Consider the following 24,418-nt stretch of genomic DNA (forward strand, 5'->3'; position numbering starts at 1 on the left):
ACCCAGATAAACCATTTTTGCCACACTTGCTTTATAATTCTTTATCAATATATTTTTTCTATACCATTTTCAAGTAAATTGGAGACATCATGAACTTTACCGCTAATACTTCATTTATATTTCCTAATCATAAGGTAGGTGTCTTACATAGCCAAAATACAGTTATCAAGAAATTGAGCATTGATGCAATAATAGCTGATAACACAGTTCATTGTCAAATCTCAGTTGTCTCAGGTAGATCTTTTATAGCTATTTTCATGGTCCAGGATCCAATCTGGATCATGCATTGAATTTAGTTGTCATGTTAGAGTTCTTCAGTCTCCAACAGTTCATTAGCCTTTCTCTTTCCTTGCCTTAACATTTTCAAAGAGTACAGACCAGTTATTTTGTAAAATGTTCCCTTATGTGGGTTTATCTGAGGTTTCCTCGTGATTACATTCAGATCATGCATTTTTTGGAGGATTATCACCAAAGCAACGTTGTGTTCTCAGTGCATCCTATTTGAGGCACGTGGTGTCAATTTGTTCTCATATTGATGAGGTTAACTTTTATTATTTGAATAAGGTGGTATCTGCCAGGTTTCTCCACCATAAAGTTACTATTTTTCCCTGTTAAAATTAATAAGTAATTTGTTGGGAGATTCTTTGAGACTATGTAAATGTTCTGTTCTCCAAAAAAGAAAAAAAAAAAAAAAAGAGATCAGAAAGATTTGGCGACTGGGTGCAGTGGCTCATGCTTGTAATCCCAGCACTTTGGAAGGCCGAGGCAGGTACATCACCTGAGGTCAGGAGTTTGAGACCAGTGTGGCCAAAATGGTGAAACTCTATCTCTACTAAAAATACAAAAATTAGCCAGGTGTGGTGATGCACGCCCGTAGTCCCCACTACTTTGGAGGCTGAGGCAGGAGAATCGCTTGAATCTGGGAGGCAGAGGTTGCAGGGAGCCAAGATCATGCCACTGCCCTCCAGCCTGGGTGGCAGAGTGAGACTCTGTCTCACAAAAAAAAAAAAAAAAAAAAAAAAATTTAGCATTTATGGCTTTTTTCTAATGTCTTGTTTATTATTTTTCTTGAGTATATTATAAATTTAAAATTCTTGAGTTTTTATGACATTTGGATTTTAATAATACCTAACATTTTTAGCATTTACTGAATACCTGTCATAGCAGTACAGAGCTTTTGTGTCAGTTTTTCTAGACTCACATCCCGACTTTGTCACTTTCTAGCTTTGTGATAATGATGGTAACAGTTACATATAGTTGTTTTAAGGATTGAAGATGTTGTTTGTAAAGAGCTTAGAACAGTGTGTGGCAAATGGTGAACACTCAGAAGGATTAGCTGTCGTTACCAGCATTGAAATTGTGTTCTTGTCTGTTTTTCTCAACAATTCTGCAAGGCAGAAATAATCAACTGTATTTTACAGATGAATTAACTGCAGCCTGAACAGGTTAAGTAACATTTGTCTGTGGTCACATAGCTGCTCAGTAGGCAGAGTAGGGATTCAAACTGAGGTCTCTCTGCAGGAAAGTATGAAAAAGAAGATGCCTTCCTATCCAGTGAGAGAACATAAACCACCAGAGTAGGTGGGAAGTAAAGGTCACGTGACGGTAGTCATTACAGTATTAAACTTAGATGTTATCTTACTCCTGTGTTTTTTTCTATTCCACAAAATAAAACTATATTATTGACGTTTTTACTATAGTCTTGGTGTTCTCTATTCATGGTTTTTAAAAATAATATCTTTGTTGGTTGCAAATTAAAGAAACATTCTCAGTGGTGGGATGGGAAGAAAGTCTAGCTTTAAAAGGAATTTTATTTTTTTAAACCCTGCCCAGTTACAATAATTTTTTTCATATGTACAGAGGTAAAAGAAAGTGGCTGAAATTGGTGTGGGGATTACATGTAAGTGTCTAACAAAGTAGCGATTTGGAGTGCTTTACTTCTTAAGCCTTTCAGTGACATACATTCCCTTTATTTGTGAGATTTTTGTGTGTTTATGTGGGATTGTTCTCCAACTTTGAAAAAATTTCATTGAACTGTGATGAAAAATCAGCCAGCAGGTTGGAGAATCAGAAGGTATTGTGTTAGCAGTGTTAAGTATTGAGGAAAGTTTGGCTGAGAGCTGAGGGAAAAAAACAATTGGAAAATCTATCAGGAAGTATTTGTATTGTTTTGTTTTTTCCACTCTATAGCACTGTTTGGAGATTGAGGGAAGAGAGAACAGGAAGAACATTTCCTGAGTCTCTTGCTAATATCTGTTACACCTGTGATATCTGTTAAGTTGTAATTGTAGCCCTGTGGAGTAGGTGTTATTATGAGATCTGTTGTTACTAATGAGGAGCAGCTCAGAAATGTCAGGTGTCTATTTTCCCTCAACTGGTAGGGAGTGGACATGAGGAAATCTCAGATTATCTGGTTAATTTCAAAAAGTTTAGCAATATTAGTAAGTATATTACCTTTGTTGACCCATATTGCTTGTCTTTTAGAGAGAGAGAACAGCTTAAGCCTTTTTTTTTTTTTTTAAAGGCTTAATTGCTTTCTGATACTCTTCCCTAGCTTCAAGGATTCTGAGCTATTCTTATCTGTTCTCCTCATTACTTCTTTAGATTTCAGCTCCCTCTCTTTTTCTCTTTCTTTTTTTCTTCTTTCAAGCTGTAATGTAGAACCAGTAAAAGAATGAGAGAAAATTGCTTCCAACTACTGCATTTCATACTTGACCCCCATTTGATCTCAGAATACTTAATACCACTAATTGCAATGTGAGGTGACTGAGGCAAATCGGTACTATCTAGGCATTAAGCATGGGACAAGTACCAAAGCTATTGATTGAGTGGAAACCAGTTTGTATGCTGAAAGCAGTATTTTGCTTGCTATCAGGATTCCAAAGATCAATATATTAGCGTATCTATGGCCATCAAATACTTATATGATAGGGAAACAGATACCATATGATTACAGTACAACTTGAAAGGTGTAAGCGGGCACGGTGGCTCACGCGTGTAATCCTAGCACTTTGGGAGGCTGAGATGGGCGGATCACCTGAGGTCAGGAGTTTGCAGCCTGGCCAACATAGTGAAACCCCATGTCTACTAAAAATACAAAGATTAGCCGGGCGTGGTGGCTGGCGCCTGTAATCCCAGCTGCTTTGGAGGCTGAGGCAGGAGAATCACTTGAACCTGGGAGACAGAGGTTGCAATGAGCCGAGATCACGCCACTGCACTCCAGCCTGAGTGACAAGAGTGAGACTCTGTCTCAAGAAAAAAAGAAAAAAGAAAAGTGTATTAATTCAGGGTTGAGAATGTGCCCCTGCATAGGAGAGGAAATGATTTTCTGTGGGCATACAGGAAAAGTTTGACAAAGGATTTGAAATCTGAAGGATGAGTAGTAATTTGTCATGTGGAGAAAGGAAATTATGGCTAACAGACCAACATGCATCATGCATAAACAGAAGAAAAAATGTAGTATTGGGTCAAGAGCCAGAAGTTGGGTGTAACTGCATCATAAGGTAAAACAAGGAGGATGGTAAAGGGACAGGTGAGAGATGCAGGTGAAAAGGACAAGTAGAAGCCAAATTTTTGAAGTTTGTTTTATGACAATGTGAAGGCATTTAGACCTTATTCACTAAGATGGTGGGGAAATTAGTGAAGGTTGTTTTTAAGCATGTTCAGAATGTTAACATACAAGTTTTCAATAAGGTATTGTTTTTTAAAAATACCTTTTTGATTTGTTTGCCAGTAATGGCATGACCTCTAATTAATGCATTAATTAGAATGCATTAATCTAAATACCAGAATGTCATGAGTCTGTTTATCTTACTAATTTATTTGGGTTTGTAACATTGCTTTGCTATTTTGACAAGTTCAAAAATAGAGATTTGCAGTTATTTTTTCTTCTGAAAGTGAATTTAAAGTGAACTAGCAGATTTCAAACTATTTAGTAAACAAAATAGAATAAAAAAATTAATACTTTAAAGCTTATAGCATTATTAAAATGAACAATCTTTAAAATATTAGCAGTTGATTTGACATGAAAGAAGCTAAACAGCATAATTTGAGTAGTAGTATGTTCTTTGGAATAAGTGGATGTATAAGTAATCTTTTATCTTTGGACTTTATTTTTTTTCAAGAGTGGTTATTTCTTGATATATACATTTAAAAGTTTTTCTTAGAATTCCCATGATATTTTTAATAGCAGTTTTGGGAAATAATTCACATACCATAAAATTCACCTATTTAAGTTGTGCTGTTCTGCAGTTTTTAGCATTTTCACAAAGTAGCAACCATCACTACTATGTAATTCCAGAACATTTTCTTCACCCCAAAGTAGAAACTTCATACGTTTTAGCATTCTTCCCGTTCTACCCTCCCCGCACAGCCACACAGAGCTCTAGGCAACCATTAATCCTCTGTCTCTATAGATTTGTCTATTTTGAACATTTTATATGTAGAGATCATATAATATGTGGTTGTTACTTGCCTCTTTCTCTTACCATAATATTTTCAAGGTTCATCCACGTTATGGCATATGTCGGTACTTTATGATTTTTTGTTGCCAAAAAATATTCCATATGTGAATATATCACATTTTATTTATCCATTCATGAGTTGATGGACATTTGGGTTGTTTCTACTTTTTGGCTGTTACGAATAATCCTGCTGTGAACATTTGTCGACAAGTTTTTGTGTGGGTTTATGTTTTCATTTCTCTTGAGTAGAATTGCTGGGTCAGAACTCTGTATTTAACTTTTGAGAAACTGCCAAACTGCTTTCCAAAGTAACTGCACCATTTTACAATCCAGTAAGGATTCTAATTTCTCCGCATCTTTGGTAATAAGTTTTGGCAAAGATGTGGAAAAATTGGAATCCTCATTGAATTGGTTATAACCATCCTAGTGGATGTAAAGTGGTATCTCGTTGTTTTGATTTTCATTTTCCTAATGGATAGTGATGTTGAGCGTCTTTTCATGTGTTTATTGGTCATTTGTTTATCTTCTTTGGATAAATATCTTTTGCCCATTTTAAATTTGGTTATTTGTTGTTTTATTGTTGAGTTGTAAGAATTTGTTACATATTCTGAACATTAACCCCTTATCAGATATATGATATGCAAATATTTACTCTCATACTGTGGGTTGTCTTTTTACTTCTTGAAGATATGGTAACCTTTAGAGCACAAAGTTCTTAATTTTGATGAAGTCCAAGTTATTTTTTTTCTTTTGTTGCTTGTACCTTTGATGTCATATCTTAAAATTCATTTAGTCATGAAGATTTATTCCTGTATTCTAAGAGTTTTGTAGTTTTAGCACTTACATTTTATGTCTGTGATCCATTTTGAGTTAGTTGTAGTGTAAGGTGTAAGGAAGGGGTCCAGCTTTGTTCTTCTGCATGTGGATATGCCTGGTTGTTCCAGTACCATTTGCTGAAAAGAATATTATTTCCCCATTGAAATGTCATGGTAAATAGTTTAGTTTTATTAAGGTAAAAAATATATAACATAAAATTAACTGTTTTAAAGTGTATAATTCAGTGACATTTAATACATGCACAGTGTTGTGTAATCCCTACTTCTATTTAGCTCAATCTAACTTTGTGAAGTACTAGACATTTTCATCATCCCAAAAGAAAATCCTACACTCAGTCACTCCCCATTTTCCCCTCCCCCCAGCCCCTGGCAGCAACCGTCTACTTTCTGTCTCTATGGATTTACGTATTCTGGATATGTCATATAAATAGAATTATATAATATATATGATCTTTTCTGTCTGATTTATTTCACTTAGGCAAATTTTCAGGTTTCATTCACATTGTAGTGTGCATCTATACTTCATTTTTATGGCTAAATATCCCATTTTATAGATATACCATATTTTGTTTATTCATTCATCTGTTGATGAATATTTGGAGACTTTTGACCTGATATATCAGCATTCTGCTTTAGTTTAAAATTCACAAATAAAAGGAACAAAAAGGAAAGGACGTTACTTTCCATTAATTTATTAAGAGGAAAAATATATGTGCAAAATTGTTCTACTTATCACGAAGAAGGCACTTTGTAATTATTAGTGTCTTCTACCTATTACTTATTTTATGGGTGTCTTCATATCCACTGTCTTATTTAGACCTTATAAGAACATAAAAAACCACACATAGGACATTTAAAAAATCGTTAGCGTTTTGCAGAAGAGTTATATAGCAAGTTACCTTCACTTATTCTCAGGAGAAAAAAACCACAAAGTTATATAGCAAGTAAATGATGGAGTTGAGGTAACTGCAGTCTTTGCCTCCAAATCATGTTCTTTGCTAATAAGAAAATGTTCCTACACAAAAAGCATTAGCTGTTATGCCCTGAGTCAGTATACCTAATTCTCATGTTTATCTAAAATTATTCAATGAAAGATAATTATACATACCTGTTCTTTTCCTATCACAGTTGAAAATTAACCTAAATGTAGTTTAAATACTAGTTATAATATTGGTATTAAGAGCAAGGGATAACTTCTGTAGCACAGAATTTTGTCTTACTGTGAAACAGAGCAAGCTCTGTAACATAATAGAGGGATCATGCAGATTTTTTGTTTTCTTCATCATAATATACTCTAGCATATGTACCTAGGATAATTGTAGGTCTCAAAATATGTGTTGAATGAATGGAAGAAGTATATTGTTTGTTCTATTCATGTGACCTGTGACCAGGTTTCATCATAAATTGCTACTGAATTCTCATCTTAACAGGTTTTGAATGAGCACACGTAATAAAAATTCTTGTAGTCTAACATTTATATAAATTAGTGTGCCTTTCATTTATATTACCTTATTAAATATGGCAGGTATTATTTAATCTCTATTCTGCAGCTATAGAAAAGACACAGAAAAGCTTAGTAGCATGCCAGATAGCAACCTAAGCTACAGACTCCTCATTTATCAATGTCTCAAACGGTGCGCTATGATATAAATAAAAGTCATTAAAATTTAATTACCTTAATATGCCCTAAGATTGATAAAATGTATTTAGTATTTATCATTAATAATGATAAAATATATTTGGTAGATGTAATCCTTAAGATGTGACTATATTAACATTTCTATCAACCTAAAATTTTTATATATGTGTTTGACTACTTTTAATAGTTTAATATCTGTTCTTCTCTAAGATGCCTTACATGTTTAACTGAATTTTATCCCACTCATCGGCTTCATTTTCTCTCCACTCTCATCTTCTATTCTTAACAGAAATTCATTGGTTTTTAAAATGTCTCTAGACATCAATCATTTCACTTTTTTACTAGAATCAGGAATTTTCCTAGTTCAGCAAAAACATCTTTTTCAAAATTGCCAAAGGCTGCTTTAAGATACTTTGTCATTTTAAACCTAGTAGATGTTTTGGTTTTCTTTTTAGGTGTTGACAGCTCTTCTACCACAAGCAGTGCTTCTCCAATGCCCAACAGTTATGATGCCCTGGAAGGAGGCAGTTACCCAGGTAATTTGTTGTTTTGTGCTTGCTTGTTCTTCATTTTAAAAGTTATTGACCATCAGTTGCCTTCAAATGTGAACATGTATTACACAAAATAGCAGGCTATATTTTTAACAAGAAAAAAAAGAACATTTTTCTGGCACTTCTCAGCCGCAACTTAATAGTATTAATTGTCACTAACAACTATGAAGGTTGTTTCTGGGGCTATTATTATTTCCCCTTCTTTTTAAAGAATAACTGCTCCTTAAATAAATTTTATAGTTCTAATCTCATGCTTAGGTCTTTGAATTCTTTTCAACCAGCCTCTGAGTATAGTCTTTGACTCTTTGCTCCCTCAGTGGCTTCTGGCTGCCTCTAGTAGGTAAATAGATGCTACCCCCAACTTGGGGGTGGGTTTTGGAGACATCACTTTTAACCATATCTGAAATCACTTTAGCCATTACATTCAAGTACAGGAGTGGATAGTATTGAAAGAAAAAACTATCATTTCATTTTAATATCGTATACTGTGATTTTTCTCGCTCTACTGTCTCCTATCACTGACAACCTGACAACTGTACCTGACCTCTGTCTCTCTTTTTCTAATGATTCCAAGCTTCAAAACTAACAGAAAAAGCAGTTTTGCCCTTCTCTTTATTTCTTATCTCTTTGTTGATGATCCAGGATGAAGTTTAATTGAAGTGGGAATGTTCTATACTTAAAAAAAAAAAATACTGTCTTGCTATCACTATTCCATGAATCAGTAGAAAACTTCAGTCTTTTCAGCTCAGTATGGAATTACCTTGTAATATTTTTAAAATACTGCTGGGTGTGGTGGCTCACACCTGTAATCCCAGCACTTTGGTAGGCTGAGGTGGGCGGATCACGAGGTCAGGAGATCAAGACCATCCTGGCTAACATGGTGAAACCCCGTCTCTACTAAAAATGCAAAAAGTTAGCTGGGCATGGTGGCGGGCACCTGTAGTCCCAGCTGCTCGGGAGGCTGAGGTGGCAGAATGGCGTGAACCCGGGAGGCAGAGCTTGCAGTGAGCCAAGATCTCGTCACTGCACTCCAGCCTGGGTGACAGAGCGAGACTCCGTCTCAAAACAAAACAAAACAAAACAAAAATTTTTTTTAACTACTTGAATAAATGACTCAGTTTTTTGTAGTTAAGGATTTTTGCCCCTAGGAATTTTGTTTGTGTGTGTGTGTGTGTAAGAAGTTGTAAACCATTCCAAAAACAATCTCTTGTCAAGATAGTCTAGAAGAGTTGCTTAATTCACTAAAAGATGAACAACCATATAGTATCCCATGAACTCTAAATTAATGTGAAACGAAAAATGTCTAGTGTAGTATAGTTGAAAGATTCTGGCCCTGCAGTCAGACTTTGGTTTCTTTGTATTCATTCAGTCAACAAATTCTAATCTTGTAATCCTATGTGTTGAAAGTATTTCAGTAACCTTGGACAAGTTTTCTTCCTATTATACTGCACCAAAATTAAAGAACTATGTGAGCATCTGTAGCAGTAATGTTAAATGAACTGTAGGCCTACTATATGTCAGGTGCTAGGATAGATCTGTAGAATTCTTTCCTGAAGAAGGGGAGAAGATTTAGACCTTCATGTTTATAACTCCAGTTTTCTTTCCTCCTCCTCCTCCTCCTCCTCCTCCTCCCTCCTCCTTCTTCCTCCTTCTTCTTCCCCTTCCTCCTCTTCTTCTCCTCCTCCTCCTTCTCCTTCTTTTTTTTTTTTTGAGACAAGGTCTCATTCTGTCACCCAGGCTGGAGTGCAGTGGTGTGATCATGGTTCACTGCAGCCTGGTACTACTGGGCTAAAGCCATCCTCCCTCCTCGGCCTCCCAAGTAGCTGGGATTACAGGTGCACACCACCATATCCAGCTTTTTTTTTTTTTTTTTCTTTTCGTAGAGATGGGGTCTCACTTTGTTGTCCAGGCTGGTATCAAACATCTGGCTTCAAACAGTCCTTCCACCTCGGCCTTCCAAAGTGTTGGGATAATAGGCATGAGCCATTGCACCCAGCCCCATTTTTATTTCTTAAGCTGATAAATTGTCATGTTACAAGAACTTTCTGCCTATGTTTCCATCACCATGAGGAGAGACAAGCAAGAGATCTAAGGATTATGACACCGTATTGAAGGTCTTATCCTCTTAAGTCTGGGAGGTTACCAGAAAGCCAGTAAGCTGATCCCTGCCTAGTCAGCACAAGATGATAGCAGAATGTCTAGGAATGTATCTTCAGAATTAGACCCAATAAGGAGATGTGATTCTTCAAGAAAAAAAAAAAAAAAGATTGATTCAGTTAAAGTTTCTAAGAATGTATTTTTGCAGAATCCAAATGCTGGTAAAGGATATCTTATGAACTAAAATGAATGCACATTGTAGATTTGACTTCATAATAGGACTAAACAGTCAATATGCCAAATTGTTAATAATGGTTATGTGTAGAGTAACTTTTAGAGCTTCTTTTTGTTATTATTGTTTTTGTATATGATATTTAAGTTTTCTCCAGTTTTTTTGTTTTAATTCCACTTTGTTTTAAATTTAAATAAGGGCATTTATTAAATACATTTTACTTGACATTTATTGCATATTAAACATTGTTCTAGGAGCAGGACGCTATTCTAGGCAGTATCTTTTTTTTGTTGTTGTTGTTAGAGTCCCACCCTGTGGCCCAGGCTGGAGTGCAATGGCGCAATCTCAGCCACTGCAACCTCAGCCTCCTGAGTAGCTGGAGCTACAGGCACCCGCCACCACCCCCAGCTAATTTTTGTATTTTTAGTAGAGATGGGGTTTTGCCATATTTGCTAGGCTGGCCTTGAACTCCTGACCTCATGATCCACCCACCTCAGTCTCCCACAGTGCTGCGATTACAGGAGTGAGCCACCGCGCCCAGCCTCTAGACACTATCTTTCATGCTTGACTAACAGTTTTGTTACTGCAAATAATGCACATTTATAGAGGATTATGGAAACATGCTACTCCTTCCATCGAGTTAGTTTCTATATAGATGGTAGGGTTAGGTAAAGCAAATTGGAGAAAAGAGTAGTTGGCACCCTTTTTATTGCTTGCTTTGTTTCGTGGTGCTTAGTGTCTGCTGAGAGCATTTTTTAAAACTGTATTAACTTTGTGTGTGTGTGTATTATATAAATATATTGTTCTTATCTGTTAGAATTATCATCTCAAGGGGCTCACGCCTATATGCTCCGCACTCTGGGAGGCCAAGGTAGAAAAATCTCTTGAGCACAGGTGTTCAAGACCAGCCTAGGCAACATGGGAGACCCCATCTCTATTTAAAAAGAAGATGGTGAAATTATGTAAAATATGGGGTAGAGTTTTCTCGTAAATACTCCTGTAAAAAGGAAAAAAAAAAAGATGTAGTATGACAACATGTAAAACAAGATTAGCAAAATATTGATAATTATTGAAGCTTAGTGATAAGTATATGGGGTTCATCATTCTCCCTACTTTGTGTGTGTTCAAAATTTCTTAGAATAAAAAGCTTTAAAAAGAAAAAAGGACATGTCAGGGGTTATGGACTGGATCAGGAGTCCAGTCTTTGTGGAGTCTTGATTTTCAGTTGTTAACACCATGTGTTTCCATTTTTTAGATATGCTTTCTTCATCAGCAAGCAGTCCTGCTCCTGATCCCGCCCCTGAACCTGATCCTGCTTCTGCTCCAGCTCCAGCTTCAGCTGCAGCTCCTGTCATCCCTCAGCCTTCAAAAATGGCTAAGCCTTTTGGCTATGGCTATCCAACACTTCAGCCTGGTTATCAGAATGCTACAGCACCACTTACTTCTGGAGTACAGCCCAGTAACCCGGTATATTCTGGATTCCAACAGTATCCTCAAGTATGTATTCAGTCGTATATACACATTGTAACAGTTATAAAACTTAATTCTGACAAATTCCTGGTAGGAATTACATGTCAGCCTAGATCAAACATACATAGAATTTGATCTCAGCTTTTTTTTGTGTATATATGTAGAAAAAGATTAAATTAAATATAAATGCCGGGCGCGGTGGCTCAAGCCTGTAATCCCAGCACTTTGGGAGGCCGAGACGGGTGGATCACGAGGTCAGGAGATCGAGACCATCCTGGCTAACACGGTGAAACCCCGTCTCTACTAAAAAATACAAAAAAAAAAAACTAGCCGGGCGTGGTGGCGGGCGCCTGTAGTCCCAGCTACTCGGGAGGCTGAGGCAGGAGAATGGCGTAAACCCGGGAGGCGGAGCTTGCTGTGAGCTGAGATCCGGCCACTGCACTCCAGCCTGGGCGACAGAGCGAGACTCCGTCTCAAAAAAAAAAAAAAAAAAAAAAAAAAAAAAAAATATATATATATATATATATATATAAATATCACATTTTTAAAAAGGTTAAATCTAGATCAAGATATTAGCTATGATTTTATTTTTCTTCATTGTATCTTTATTTTTCACTCTGCAATTGCAAGTATTTTATAATCAGAAAATTTAAGTAAATGTTAAGTTTTTAAAAAAATTTTGTATTATCAAGCTGGCATTCTCCTTAGAAAATGACAGGTAAAATGTGATTTGGTCCCTACCCTGCATTTAAAGAACTTTATGACACATAACTCATCTTGATGAGAGCCTCCACACACATAAATATGCTCATAGGTTCACATGCTCATTTACTGCTGAAGTGGCTACATTTTCTGGGGTATAAACCCATGGTTCGTCATCTTGCAGCCAGGAAAATTTAGGATGCGGACACACATGAGGAGTTTATGGGTGGAAGTTTAATAGGCAGAAGAGAGGAGAAAGAGAAACAGCTTTCTGGAGAGGGGCCTCCAAGTGGAAAACACTGGCTGGAGGTGGATGCACCAAATCTTATAGTCCATCTTGAGGAGGCAATGTCTTATTTACTTAGGGCTCACAGATCGGTTCAGTTAGTTGTTACCTTTACATAAGGCGTTGGGGGAGAGGCTGGTTGCCCTACCCTAATCTTCTTATGCAAATAAATTATCCTTGGCCAGCACCATCTTGTCTGCTCTTTACTGTACACATGACTGGCAGAGAAGGGAATGATGGAGCTGCCATCTTGAACATGTCTGGCCCCTAGTTCCTGCCAGCATTCACCCTTGGAGGCCGCCAGCTTGCTTGTCTATGTCTGCAGCTCGACTTTACAGGCTGCTCTTCCTTAGAGAATGGTTTGGGGCTGCTTTTCATTAAAAAGAAAAGCCTTAACTGAGGATTCACATACCCTCACTATCTGCCTAAGTTATTTCTTCTTAACTCCTATCACTGCTGCTAGGACCCATTCTGACATGACCTTTTCTGGAGCCATCTTATAAACCTAGCAGTTTAACAACTGATACGATATTTATACAGTGAAATACTTGACAGTATTTCATTCACATCTGTATTTCTTGAGAAGAAAATAAAATACAGGGAAACAAATTTTTTTTTTTTTTTTGAGACGGCGTCTCACTCTACCGCCTAGGCTGGAGTACAGTGGCGCGATCTCGGCTCACACTACAACCTTTGCCTCCCAGGTTCAAGCGATTCTCCTGCCTCAGCCTTCCAAGTAGCTGTGATTACAGGTGCCCACCACCATGCCCGGCTAATTTTTGTATTTTTAGTAGAGATGGGGTTTTACCATTTTGGCCAGGCTGGCTCGAACTCCTGACCTCAAGTGATCCGCCTGCCTTGGCCTCCCAAAGTGCTGGGATTACAGAAGTGAGCCACCGCTCCTGGCCAGGAAACAATTTTAATGACAAGAGTATTGCTACTTACAGAAAACTGTTCTCAGTTGACTAACCTTATAGAAATTTTATGGTGAAGTAAGAATGAAAATGAGAAATAGGATAATCAGTGAGGAGCAGTGGCTCACTCATGTAGTTCCAGCTACTCAAGACTAAAGTAGAAGGATTGCTTGAGCTCAGGAGTTTGAATCTAGCCTGGGTGACATACCAGGAAGCCATCGTGAGTGGGGGTGGGGCAAAAGAAAAAGGAAAATTATTTGTTTCTGGAATTTAACCTTAGAATTAAAGTACAGAGGAAAAAGGGAGGAAGAAAACTGAGAGAGACATTAGAGGAATATGGTTGGTTAGTACAGATTTCTCTGCCTCCCATTTGCTGGATTTTATTTATGGCTCTGTTATGCCATGTGAAACAATTTTTAAGTCTGTCTTGTTTGACTTTTGTACTTTTAGGCAAGTTCCTATTTGGGGTTGCAACATATTATTTACTTAGAATTTTTATGACGAGAAAACCAGGTTCAAAGAAAAGGTTGATTCTTGGAAGTGTTGAGCAAGGAGAAAAAAAATTATTTTGAAATAGTAAGTGATCTTAAATAATGACTTAGGATAATAGTCCGCAAACCATGGCCCTCTGGCCAAATCGAGCCCACTGCCTGTTTGTAAATAAAGTTTTATTGGAATACAGCCATGCCCATTCTTTTATGTTATTGTCTATGGCTGCTTTTGCGCTGCAGTAGTACAGTTGAGTAGTTGCAAAAGAGATCATGTGGCTCTCAAAGCTTTAAAATACTGACCATCTGACTATCCACAGAAAAAGTTTGCTGACCCCTGACAAAGGAGTATAGGAAGTATTTTTTATTTCGTATTTTATTTGGGAGGTTATTTTAGAAGTGTCAAGAAATTAACTTTGGGATAAGAGTAAAAATATTCTACCAGAATTAAAAAATACAACATCATTTTATTCCATAATCACAATCCTTTTTATATTCTGGGTCTAGTACAAGTTTTAGAAAAGTTTGGATAAAGGGGACAAAGATATACTAAAAAGTAACCTGGGTTATCAGTCACACTTAAGTGAGCATCATAAAGCCAAAATATTTAGAAGTAGACTGTTAGAAAGGAACCATTCCCACCTTTCTTTTCTTTTACATAATTGGAAGCATACCATATGTACTTGTGTCTAGATTCTTTTGCTCAACATTATGCTTATTGTGTGATTGTAATTCATTCGTTTTCATTGTTCTGTGGTACTCAATCATGTGAATAGACCAGTTTGCTTATTTGTTCTATTGTTGATGGGCATTGGGGTAACTTTCCAGTGTGGGTCCATTATGAATGATGCTATTGTGAACATTTCTGTCCGTGTCTTTTAGTGAGTGTATGTATCTAGGAATGGAATTGCTGGGCCATTAGATATTCATTTTTCAACTTTAGCAGTTAAAGCTAGACAGTTTGCCAAAGTGACGTTCTGATTTATACCTCAATAGCAGCATGTGAGAGTATAGTTGCTTCACATTCTTGTCAACACTTGGAATTTTGACTTCTTAAATTTTAAATAGTCACCTTCCTTTCATTTTGTGAGGAAATAGAAACTCAAATAAGTGAAATCACCTGTCCAGTACCACGCTTGGTTCTAAGAATGCAAAAGACCTTGCAGTTCAGAATTAAGCACTTTTTTTCTCTTTAACTGATAAGGATTTGTACAGTAAAAAGTCATACTCAGACTTTTTACTGTAGATATATGGATATATGGATCTTTCCAAGGAAGATTACAAGCAGCTATTTATTTTTGTCTGATCTGAATTTAAAACCATTTTTTGAACACTACTGTTTTAGGGTCAGTGAACAGTAATGATTTAGGTATACAGCTAGAACCTACATTTAAATTCTTATCTACTAAAAAAAGATGATAAATTTTCATCAAAGATTAAAATTATCAAACTTTTTTAAAAGAAGCCTTTTTTTTTTTTTGAGACAGGGTCTCGCTCTGTCGCCCAGGCTGGAGTGCAGTGGCATAATCTCGGATCATGGCTCACTGCCACCTCCGCCTTCCAAGTTCAAGCGATTCTCCTGCCTCAGCCTCCCAAGTAGCTGGGACTACAGGCATGTGCCACCTCGCCCAGCTAGTTTTTTATATTTTTAGTAGAGACAGGGTTTTGCTGTGTTAGCCAAGATGGTCTGGATCTCCTGACCTCGTGATCTCCCCACCTTGGCTTCCCAAAGTGCTGGGATCACAGGCGTGAGCCACCACGCCTGGCCCATTTATTTTCGAAGTTCCAGGTAGGGTAAGAATATCTTAGCTTAGCTTTAAACAGTCTTAACAGTCATAATAAAGTTGAAATGGCTTTAAATGTTGTACTTAATGTAGTGCAATGAAAGAGCTCTGTGTAAGGGCTTTTCTTTGTATTGATTAATTTGAGATGACTTTTATTAAGTGTGGGAAACCCTAACAGTTGGTTTTGGAAGAAAAAAAAAACACCTTAAAATTTGTTTTATAGGGTTGAAAAACAGGAAAAAGGCTGATGCTTAAAAACAAAAATGAAAATTAGAAAAATATTTTCAGCAAATATATGAAAAACCAGATATAGATACTACATAGCTTTTTAAAATTACAAATTTAGTGAGATCAATTAGAGAAAATGCAGATAAACAAAAGGTAAAATATTAATAAATGTTAACCAGTATTTCTACCAGGTTGTAGACAGCAATGCTTAGAGTCTGTCTTTCCAGGTTTCTTTCACTACACCTTGCTAGGGAAGCCAGGAAAGAAGCTGATTGTCTAGATGACTTGTTTAAACAAACAAAAGAAGTTGAAAAATACAAATATCACTTTGGAAAATGTTTAAATTTATTTAACAGTATAAGAAGAAACCTTTCTTATCATATCTTTCATCATTTTGGTACTTGTATGTTTTATAATGAGTCTCCCATTTGCGGGGCATAACTCAGTTTCAAAATCAGCATCCTTTTAAGCTTGGTGTGCTTCTGTGATCCCAGTTAAGACAGGAGAATCACTTGAGCTGAGGAGTTTGAGATCAACCTGGGCAACATAGCAAGAACCTGTGACAAAAGAAAAAAATCCTTGTATGTGTATACACACACATACACACACACACACACACACTTTATCATACATAAATGCACATACATACAGTCATGTGCTTCATAATGACATTTTAGTCAATGATGGACCCACATATATGATGGTGGTCCCATAAGATTATAATGGAGCTGAAAAATTCCTGTCACCTATTGACTTCCTAGCTGTGCTAATGTCGTAGCACAGTTATGCACAGTGCATAATACTTGATAACAAAAATAAATGACTACTGGTTTATGTATTTACTTATACTAAACTTTTTATCATTATTTTAGAGTGTACTGCTTCTATTTATAAAAAATAAAAGTTAACTGTAAAGCAGTCTCACACAGGTCTTCCAGGAAGTATCCAGAAGAAGGCATTGTTATCACAGGAAATGACAGCTCCTTACATGTTTTTACACCTTAAGACCTTCCAGTGGGACAAGATGTGGAGGTAGAAGACAGTGATTATTGATCCTGATCCTGTGTAGGACTAAGCAAATGTATGTGTTTGTGTATTCATTTTTCAACAAAACAGTTTAAAAAGAAAAAAGTTTAAAATAGAAAAAAGCTTATAGAATAAGGCTGTAAAAGGAAGAAAATTTTTTGTACAGCTGTACAATGTGTGTTTTACACTGTTTTTGCAAAAGTCAAAAAGTTATTTAGATTGGTGCAAAAGTCATTGTGGTTCTTGCCATTGAAAGTAATGACAGGCCAGGCGCAGTGGCTCACGCCTGTAATCCCAGCACTTTGGGAGGCTGAGGCGGGTGTATCTCCTGAGGTCAGGAGTTTGAGATCAGCCTGGCCAACATGGTGAAACGCTGTCTCTACTAAAAATACAAAAATTAGCTGTGCTTGGTGGCGGGCGCCTGTAATCCCAACTACTATGGAGGCTGAGGCAGGAGGATTGCTTGAACCCGGGAGGCAGAGGTTGCAGTGAGCCAAAATTGCACCAGTGCACACCAGCCTGGGCAGCAAGAGCAAGATTCCATCTAAAAAAAAAAAAAAAAGGTAATGACAAAACCCACAGTTACATTTGCACCAACCTATTAAAATAAGTAGTTTATGAGGTAAAGAAGTTACAGTAAACTAATGTATTATAGGAGAAAGAAAAACTTTTTTTTCCCCACAGAGTCTCGTTCTGTCACTCAGGCTAGAGTTCAGTGGCACAATCTCGGCTCTCACTGCAACCTCCACCTCCCAGGTTCAAACGATTCTCGTGCCTCAGCCTCCCAAAGTAGCTGGAAGATTACAGGCACCTGCCAGCACATAACTGGCTAATTTCTGTATTTTTAGTAGAGACTGGGTTTCACCGTGTTGTCCAGGCTGGTCTCAAACTCTAGACCTCAAGTGATCCACCTGCCTAGGTCTCCCAAAGTGCTGGGATTACAGACGTGAGCCACCATGCCTGGCCAAAAACTATTTTTATAGGTTTGATAAAGCCTAATTGTGCAGTATTTTTAAAGTCTACAGTACACTGGTGTCCTGGGCTTTCACCTTCACTCACCACTCACTGACTCACTCAGAGCGACTTCCAGTCCTGTAAGCTCCATTCATACTAAGTACCCTATGCAAGTGTACCATCTTGTATATTTTATACTATATTGTTCCTGTAGTTTCTGTGTTTAGATATACAAACATCATTGTGTGCAGTTGCCTACAGTATTCAACACAGTAACAGTGCTGTGCAGGTTTGTAGCCTAGGAGCAAGAGGCTATATCATATAGCCCAGGTGTGTAGTAGGCTATACCATCTAGGTTTGTGCGTACACTCTGATGTTTACACAAGGACAAAATCGCCTAACGACACATTTCTCAGAACATGTCCTCATCACTAAGCGACGTGACTACACACACACATTTGTGCATTTGTCTTAACTATTTCCTTAAGTGGAATTACAGAATCAAAACATTTATTTAATGGGTATTGTTTTTTGTTTTTTGTTTTTTTTTTGAGATGGAGTCTCGCTCTGTGTCCCAAGCTGGAGTGCAGTGGCACGATCGCGGCTCACTACAACCTCTGCCTCCCAGGTTCAAGTGATTCTCAGCTTCCCGAGTAACTGGGATTATAGGCGTGTGCCACCAAGTCCAGCTTAATTTTTGTGTTTTTAATAGAGGTGGGGCTTTACCATGTTGGCCAGACTGGTCTCAAACTCCTCACCTCAGATGATCTACCTGCTTTGGCCTCCCAGAGTGCTGGGATTACAGGCGCTAGCCACCACATCCGGCCAGCGTTTAATTCTTTTAAGACTTTGGAATTTCTCTCTACTAAATAGAAGTTTGTTCCTACTCTGTGTCAGTACTATTCTAGGCACTGAGAATACGAGAGGAGGCTCAGTGAGCAAAACAGTTCCTGCTCTTAAGAAGGTTGGTGGGAGGTCAGGATTAATAAGACAATAAATAAGTAAACAAATAGTTTATTTCAAGTAGTTACAAGTGCTGTGAAGTAAGACAAGTTGAACTACTTCTCCTGTCTCAGACTCCCAAGTAGCTGGGACTACAGGCATGTGGCACCACGCCCAGCTAATTTTTCTTTTTTTTTTCTTTTTTTTTTTCCTGAGATGGAGTTTCACTCTTGCCTGGCTGGAGTACAGTGGCACAATCTCGGCTCACTGCAACCTCTGCTTTCAGGTTTCAAGCAATTCTCCTGCCTCAGCCTCCCGAGTAGCTGGGATTACAGGCACCCGCCACACCATGCCCAGCTAATTTTTCAATTTTTAGTAGAGACGGGGTTTAACCATGTTGGCCAGGCTGATCTTGAACTCCTGACCTCGTGATCCACCCACCTCAGCCTTCCAAAGTGCTGGGATTACAGGCATGAGCCACTGCGCCTGATCTAATTTTTGTATTTTTAGTAGAGATGGGATTTCAATATGTTGACCAAACTGGCCTCGAACTCCTGAAGTCAAGTGACACGCCCACCTCGGCCTCCCAGAGTGCTGGGATTGCAGGCGTGAGCCACTGCGCCTGGCCTCATTTTATAATTTCTTTTGTTGTTTTTACCTTTATTTGTATCCTTTAAAAGGTCTTTTCAGCCTTAAGATTAGGAAAATATTCTAGCTATTTTTTTTTTAGTTATTTGATGATTTTGGTTTTGCATCATTAATCCGTCTAAGGTTTTATTTTGGTACATAATGTAAATAAGAAGTCTCATTCTCTCCCCTTCACCTGCAAAATGGTTTACCCTTAGTTCACTATCATTTATTAGATAATCTGTCTTCTCTCTCTGATTAAATATCCCACCTTTATTTTATGTCCTAAATTCTTAGAAAATTGGGTCTTTTGGGGGGTTTTCTGTTATATACTACTGTTAATTCATGTGATCTTTTTTCTGATTCTTTACAGCTCTACAGAAAACTCAGAGAATCCTTTTTATTATCCAGTTTTTTTCCTTAACAGCACCACCTTCAGTTACTGTCAACATTTTGCTATATTTGTTTCATATGGGTCTACACTGCCCCCACCCCACCACCACTTTTCTTGCTGAGGATTTTAAAATTAGGGAGGTAGACAGCATTTCTTACACAATCACAATACTACTATCATAGCCAACAAAATTAATAACTTCTAAATGTCATTTAAAATTCAGTCTATATTCACATTTTCCAGACTATTTCAAAAATGCCTTTGTATACTTTGTTCACATTAAAACTCAAATAATAGTTTACTAATTTCATTTGCTTATGTCTCTTAATTCTTGTTTTAGTTTAAAACAAGCCCCACCCCTCTTCTTTTTAATGCCTTTGATTTGGTAAAATAACTGAGTCTGTTGTTCTGTAGAATGTCCCGCATTCCGAATTTAGCTGTTTACTTCTTTGTGGTATCATTTAACTTATTTCTGTTTCATTTTCTGTGGATTGGGAGTTAGATCTAATGGTTGATTATATTTAGGTGTATTACTTCAATTATTTGTTTATTTAGGTCCTAATATATATTTTGGAGATATACACTTCAAAATATTATCTGTTTATTTAACTATACCAGTGCTAGGCTTGATTAGTACCTCATATGGTGACATCCTGATCCTTTAATTATGAAGTTCCTCATTAAGCTTTCACCCAGTGGCTTTATCATCTGTTGATATCTATGGTCTTCCATTACGAGTGACCACTACCTGAATCATTTATTTCAGTATGGATTGTTAAAATAGTGATTTTTCTGAATGTATCATTATCCATATATTAGCTGGAATTCTATAGCACATTAACATAATGGAGTGCTCGGTGGCTGCAAAAAGAAATCCAAAAAGAAAAGCATAGAGTTATTGCCAGGACATTTTTTTAGTTGAAAAAGGGGCTATATTTAAAACAGCATGTATGTTTAGCTTATATAAATAGAAACAATGGAAGGATTAAACCATAAGCTGATAAAAATAGTTAATGATAGGCGGAGGTGACTAAGAGTGAAATAAGATATCTCTGAATACTTTACTGTATTACTACCTTATTATAATTTTTTTGACATTAGAATTATGTAAATGTCATGTTTACTCAAAAACCAAAAAGGTTAAAAATGATTCTTAAATATGAAAAACAAAATAAAAATTTTAAAAAACCTGTTTATCAAGTTGGATACATTCTAATGTCAGGAAAAGTACTGTTCAAGCTGATCTTAAAACCTAGTATTTTATCCATCTCAGTGGGATATAATGTAAGGACAAAAAGAACTATGAAAAATTTAATAATCTGACATGATAGTGTTATAAATGTATATTATAGGATAAAATAATGCTGAAATCAAGATTTGTAGCAAAAGAGAACAGAGATACCAGTATAAAATCAAAGAACCTAAGTAAAAACCCCATCATCTTAAATTTGAATTAGAACTGTCAACATGAATTCATTATTTGCTTCTACTTTAACCTCTATATTTTCCATCTTTACCTATTGCAAGTATCTGGAAGTAATAACAGCACACTAGTAATAAGCACCTTTGTAATCCAGATTATGGTTTTTAGATATCATCTCTACTGAAAAGGAGCCAAGATTCCTTTTTAGACAAACAATTCTAGGTTTGAAGTAAAAGAGTATAAAATATTGTGTAAGAAAGGGAAACTAACAAAGGCTAGTTAGGTTCATATAAAAGGGTACTGGGGCCATCTTGAAAGGGCTTTCACTGGAAGAATAATGACTATAATTCATTACATCAGTTTGAGTTAACAAAAAGCCATGAATTCATGATAATAGTAAAAATATAGGAAACAAAAAAATAAGGCAAAACCTGTTGAACACCATTGTACATTTCTGTAGTATCAACTCATTGTGAAACTTGATAATTGGGGGTGGGGGAGGGGAACCTTGAGACTATTGGGGCATTTATTCTGTTTTTCAAGTATAAACTGTATTCAGGGAAACCAAATTGCTAATGTTGAAAAGCATTGTTGCTGAAATTTCATTACGAGGGTTAACCTTGCTAATAAGTTTCAAATTTATTCAGTATTTTTGCTTTGAGTTTTTTTCAAGTGTGCTTTAAGATTGACTGCATACTAAGTCATTCTGTTACCAAGCCAGATTTAAATTTTCTTACCTTTTTGCTTTTTCTTTATGTTGAGATGTGTAGTATATATAGTATAAGAATATTTATTTATGTTTTATTGTTCTTTTGTTTTGAATTGCTCTTTCAGCAGTATCCTGGTGTAAACCAGCTGTCCTCCAGTCTAGGAGGATTGAGTCTTCAGAGTTCTCCACAACCAGAAAGCCTGAGACCTGTAAACCTCACTCAGGAGAGGAATATTTTACCCATGACTCCTGTTTGGGCTCCTGTACCTAACTTGAATGCAGACCTCAAAAAATTAAACTGTAGCCCAGAGTAGGTATTTATTTATTTTATAATCTTTCTTAAGTGATGAAAACATTGTGTGACTTTCAAAAATAGTAAAAGTAGTATGTTATTTCTTCGGCTGGAAGTTTTGTTAATGTTGACTTTTCTATTTTAGTTTGTATAGATGTAAAATTTGATTTAGATAATCTGTTTTTGTTCCCATCTCTGTCTCAATCCAGTCCCTTCCCCCATCACCTAATGTTAGGGAAATTATTTCTATTTGAATGAAGGGTTTCAGGAACCCAAATCTAACTATATTTATTATTTCGTAAGTCTTTTTCCTCACTTTTCAATAATAATAATCAATCTTTTAAATAAGGACAAATATTTAAAATTTCAGGCTTTGCTTGAAAAGAACATAGACCTCACTTACGTAATCTCAAGAACAGGTTTAGATAAATGGTTTATCTCAGAATTTTCTTTTCCCACTCAGTAGACTCCCAGGCTTACTAATCCAGTCTGAATCTAGATCGGATTTCCTTTAATAGAGAAGTTTAGCTGGTAGACTGCACTGGCAGCCACCAAGCCCTGGTGTACCTTTGTGTGAATGAGCTCTGTTACTCACTTCACAGTGCCTCATGTCTTTGTTCTTGTATGCTTTTAGTTCTTCTGTATCCTATGAATAGGATATCCCCCGGTCTTAGTTTTTTTTTTTTTTTTTTTTTTTTTTTTAGAAGACATCCTCCTGCTCCTGGAATTTCTCCTCCTCATAAAGTAAACACTGATTCACAGAACAACATTTCTTGTTGTTGTTGTTGTTTGTTTGTTTGATGGGGTCTCATTCTGTTACCCAGGCTGGAGTGCAGTGGCCCAATCTTGGCTGACTGCAACCTCTGCCTCCCAGGTTCAAGTGATTCTCATGCCTCAGCCACCAAGTAGCTGAGATTACAGGTGTGCACCATGATGCCTAATTTTTGTATTTTTAGTAGAGATGGGGTTTCGCCATGTTGGGCAGGCTGTTCTCGAACTCCTGATTTCAGGTGACCTGCCCACCTTGGCCTTTGGACACGCCTATAATCCAAAGTGCTAGGAATATAGGCGTGATCCACCGCACTTGGCCAACATTGTCTTCTTTCTTGTGTTAGGAGAATTAGTATTGTTTAGAGCCAATATTTCCCTTTTCTTTTTTTGTTTTTCTTTTTTTCTTTCTTTTTTTATTTTTGAGATGGAGTTTCGCTCTTGTTGCCCAGGCTGGAGTGCAATAACACCGTCTCGGCTCACTGCAACCTCTGCCTCCCAGGTTCAAGCGATTCTCCTGCCTTCGTCTCCTGAGTACCTGGGATTAAAGGCATATGCCACCACAGCCAGCTAATTTTGTATTTTTAGTAGAGACATGTTGGTCAGGCTGGTCTTGAACTCCCGAGCTCAGGAGATCCGCCTGCCTCGGCCTCCCAAAGTGCTGGAATTACAGGCGTGAGCCACCGTGCCCAGCCTATTTCCCTTTTCTTAAAGCAGTAGTTTTCCAGCTTTTTTTAAAAAAGCTGCAAACCACTCTTTCAACCAAAATATTATATAGAATTCCAATATAGAAAATAGGAGGTGGAGCTGCTTTGAGAATTTCCCCTCTTCTTCTACTGTACTCTACCATCCACATACCATCAGTGCCTCAGGTACTGCCAAGATCGTTTCCATAAAAGTATAGGGCATCATGGATTATAGGTTGAAAACAGCTGCCCATCCTTCTGAATATAAGTTGCTATCAGGTTGATAAGTTTGTAAATTATGACCTTGTAGTATAAAAGGTTAGGCACCCCCTACGTAGGTAAATGTAGTGTATGGGCCATGCATAGTAACTCACATCTATAATCCCAGCACTTTGGGAAGCTAAGGCAGGTGGATCACTTGAGCCCAGGAGTTTGTGACCAGCCTGGACAACATAGTGAAACCCCTTCTTTACCAAAAAACAAAAAAATTAGCTGAGCATAGTGCCATGCACCTGTGGTCCCAGCTACTCTGGAGGCTGAAGTAGGAGGATCCCTTGAGCCCAAGAGGTGGAAGTTGTGGCGATCCGAGATCACACCACTGTACTCCAGTCTGGGTGACAGAGCGAGACCCTGTCTCCAAAAAATAAAAAATTATTAAAAAAAAAAAGAAAGTATGTTGCATACGTATAAGAGAACCCATAGGTAAGGGGAAGGCATACATTTTTCTACCCAGTTATGTGTGTTTTGCGAAAATGTCTCTTTTATCAAAATAAATAATTAGGAGTAGAGGCTTTAGAGTTGAGCAGACCTAAGTGGCTATGAAACTGTACAGTTTACTTAACCTCTCAAAGTCTCAGTTTTGTCAACTGTAAAACAGGAATAATAATAGTATCAACATACTAAGATA

At 37.1% G+C, this 24,418-nt stretch overlaps 1 protein-coding gene across 4 annotated transcripts in view; it reads left to right on the top strand.

Moving 5' to 3' along the window:
• SEC24B (SEC24 homolog B, COPII coat complex component) overlaps positions 1-24,418 on the top strand; it is a 100,749-nt gene that overhangs the window by 43,992 nt on the left and 32,339 nt on the right. For 2 of the 4 annotated variants that reach the window (XM_007999515.3, XM_007999518.3), the window contains 3 exons: positions 7,394-7,474; positions 11,074-11,315; positions 21,894-22,075. In XM_007999515.3, the coding sequence (XP_007997706.1) occupies positions 7,394-7,474; positions 11,074-11,315; positions 21,894-22,075 (505 nt within the window). Of the gene's footprint in view, positions 1-7,393; positions 7,475-11,073; positions 11,316-21,890; positions 22,076-24,418 lie in introns of all 4 variants that reach the window. The other 2 variants (XM_007999514.3, XM_007999517.3) reach the window with 1 other exon arrangement.

Source organism: Chlorocebus sabaeus, chromosome 7 (assembly GCF_047675955.1).
Source record: "Chlorocebus sabaeus isolate Y175 chromosome 7, mChlSab1.0.hap1, whole genome shotgun sequence".
Lineage (NCBI taxonomy): Eukaryota > Metazoa > Chordata > Mammalia > Primates > Cercopithecidae > Chlorocebus > Chlorocebus sabaeus.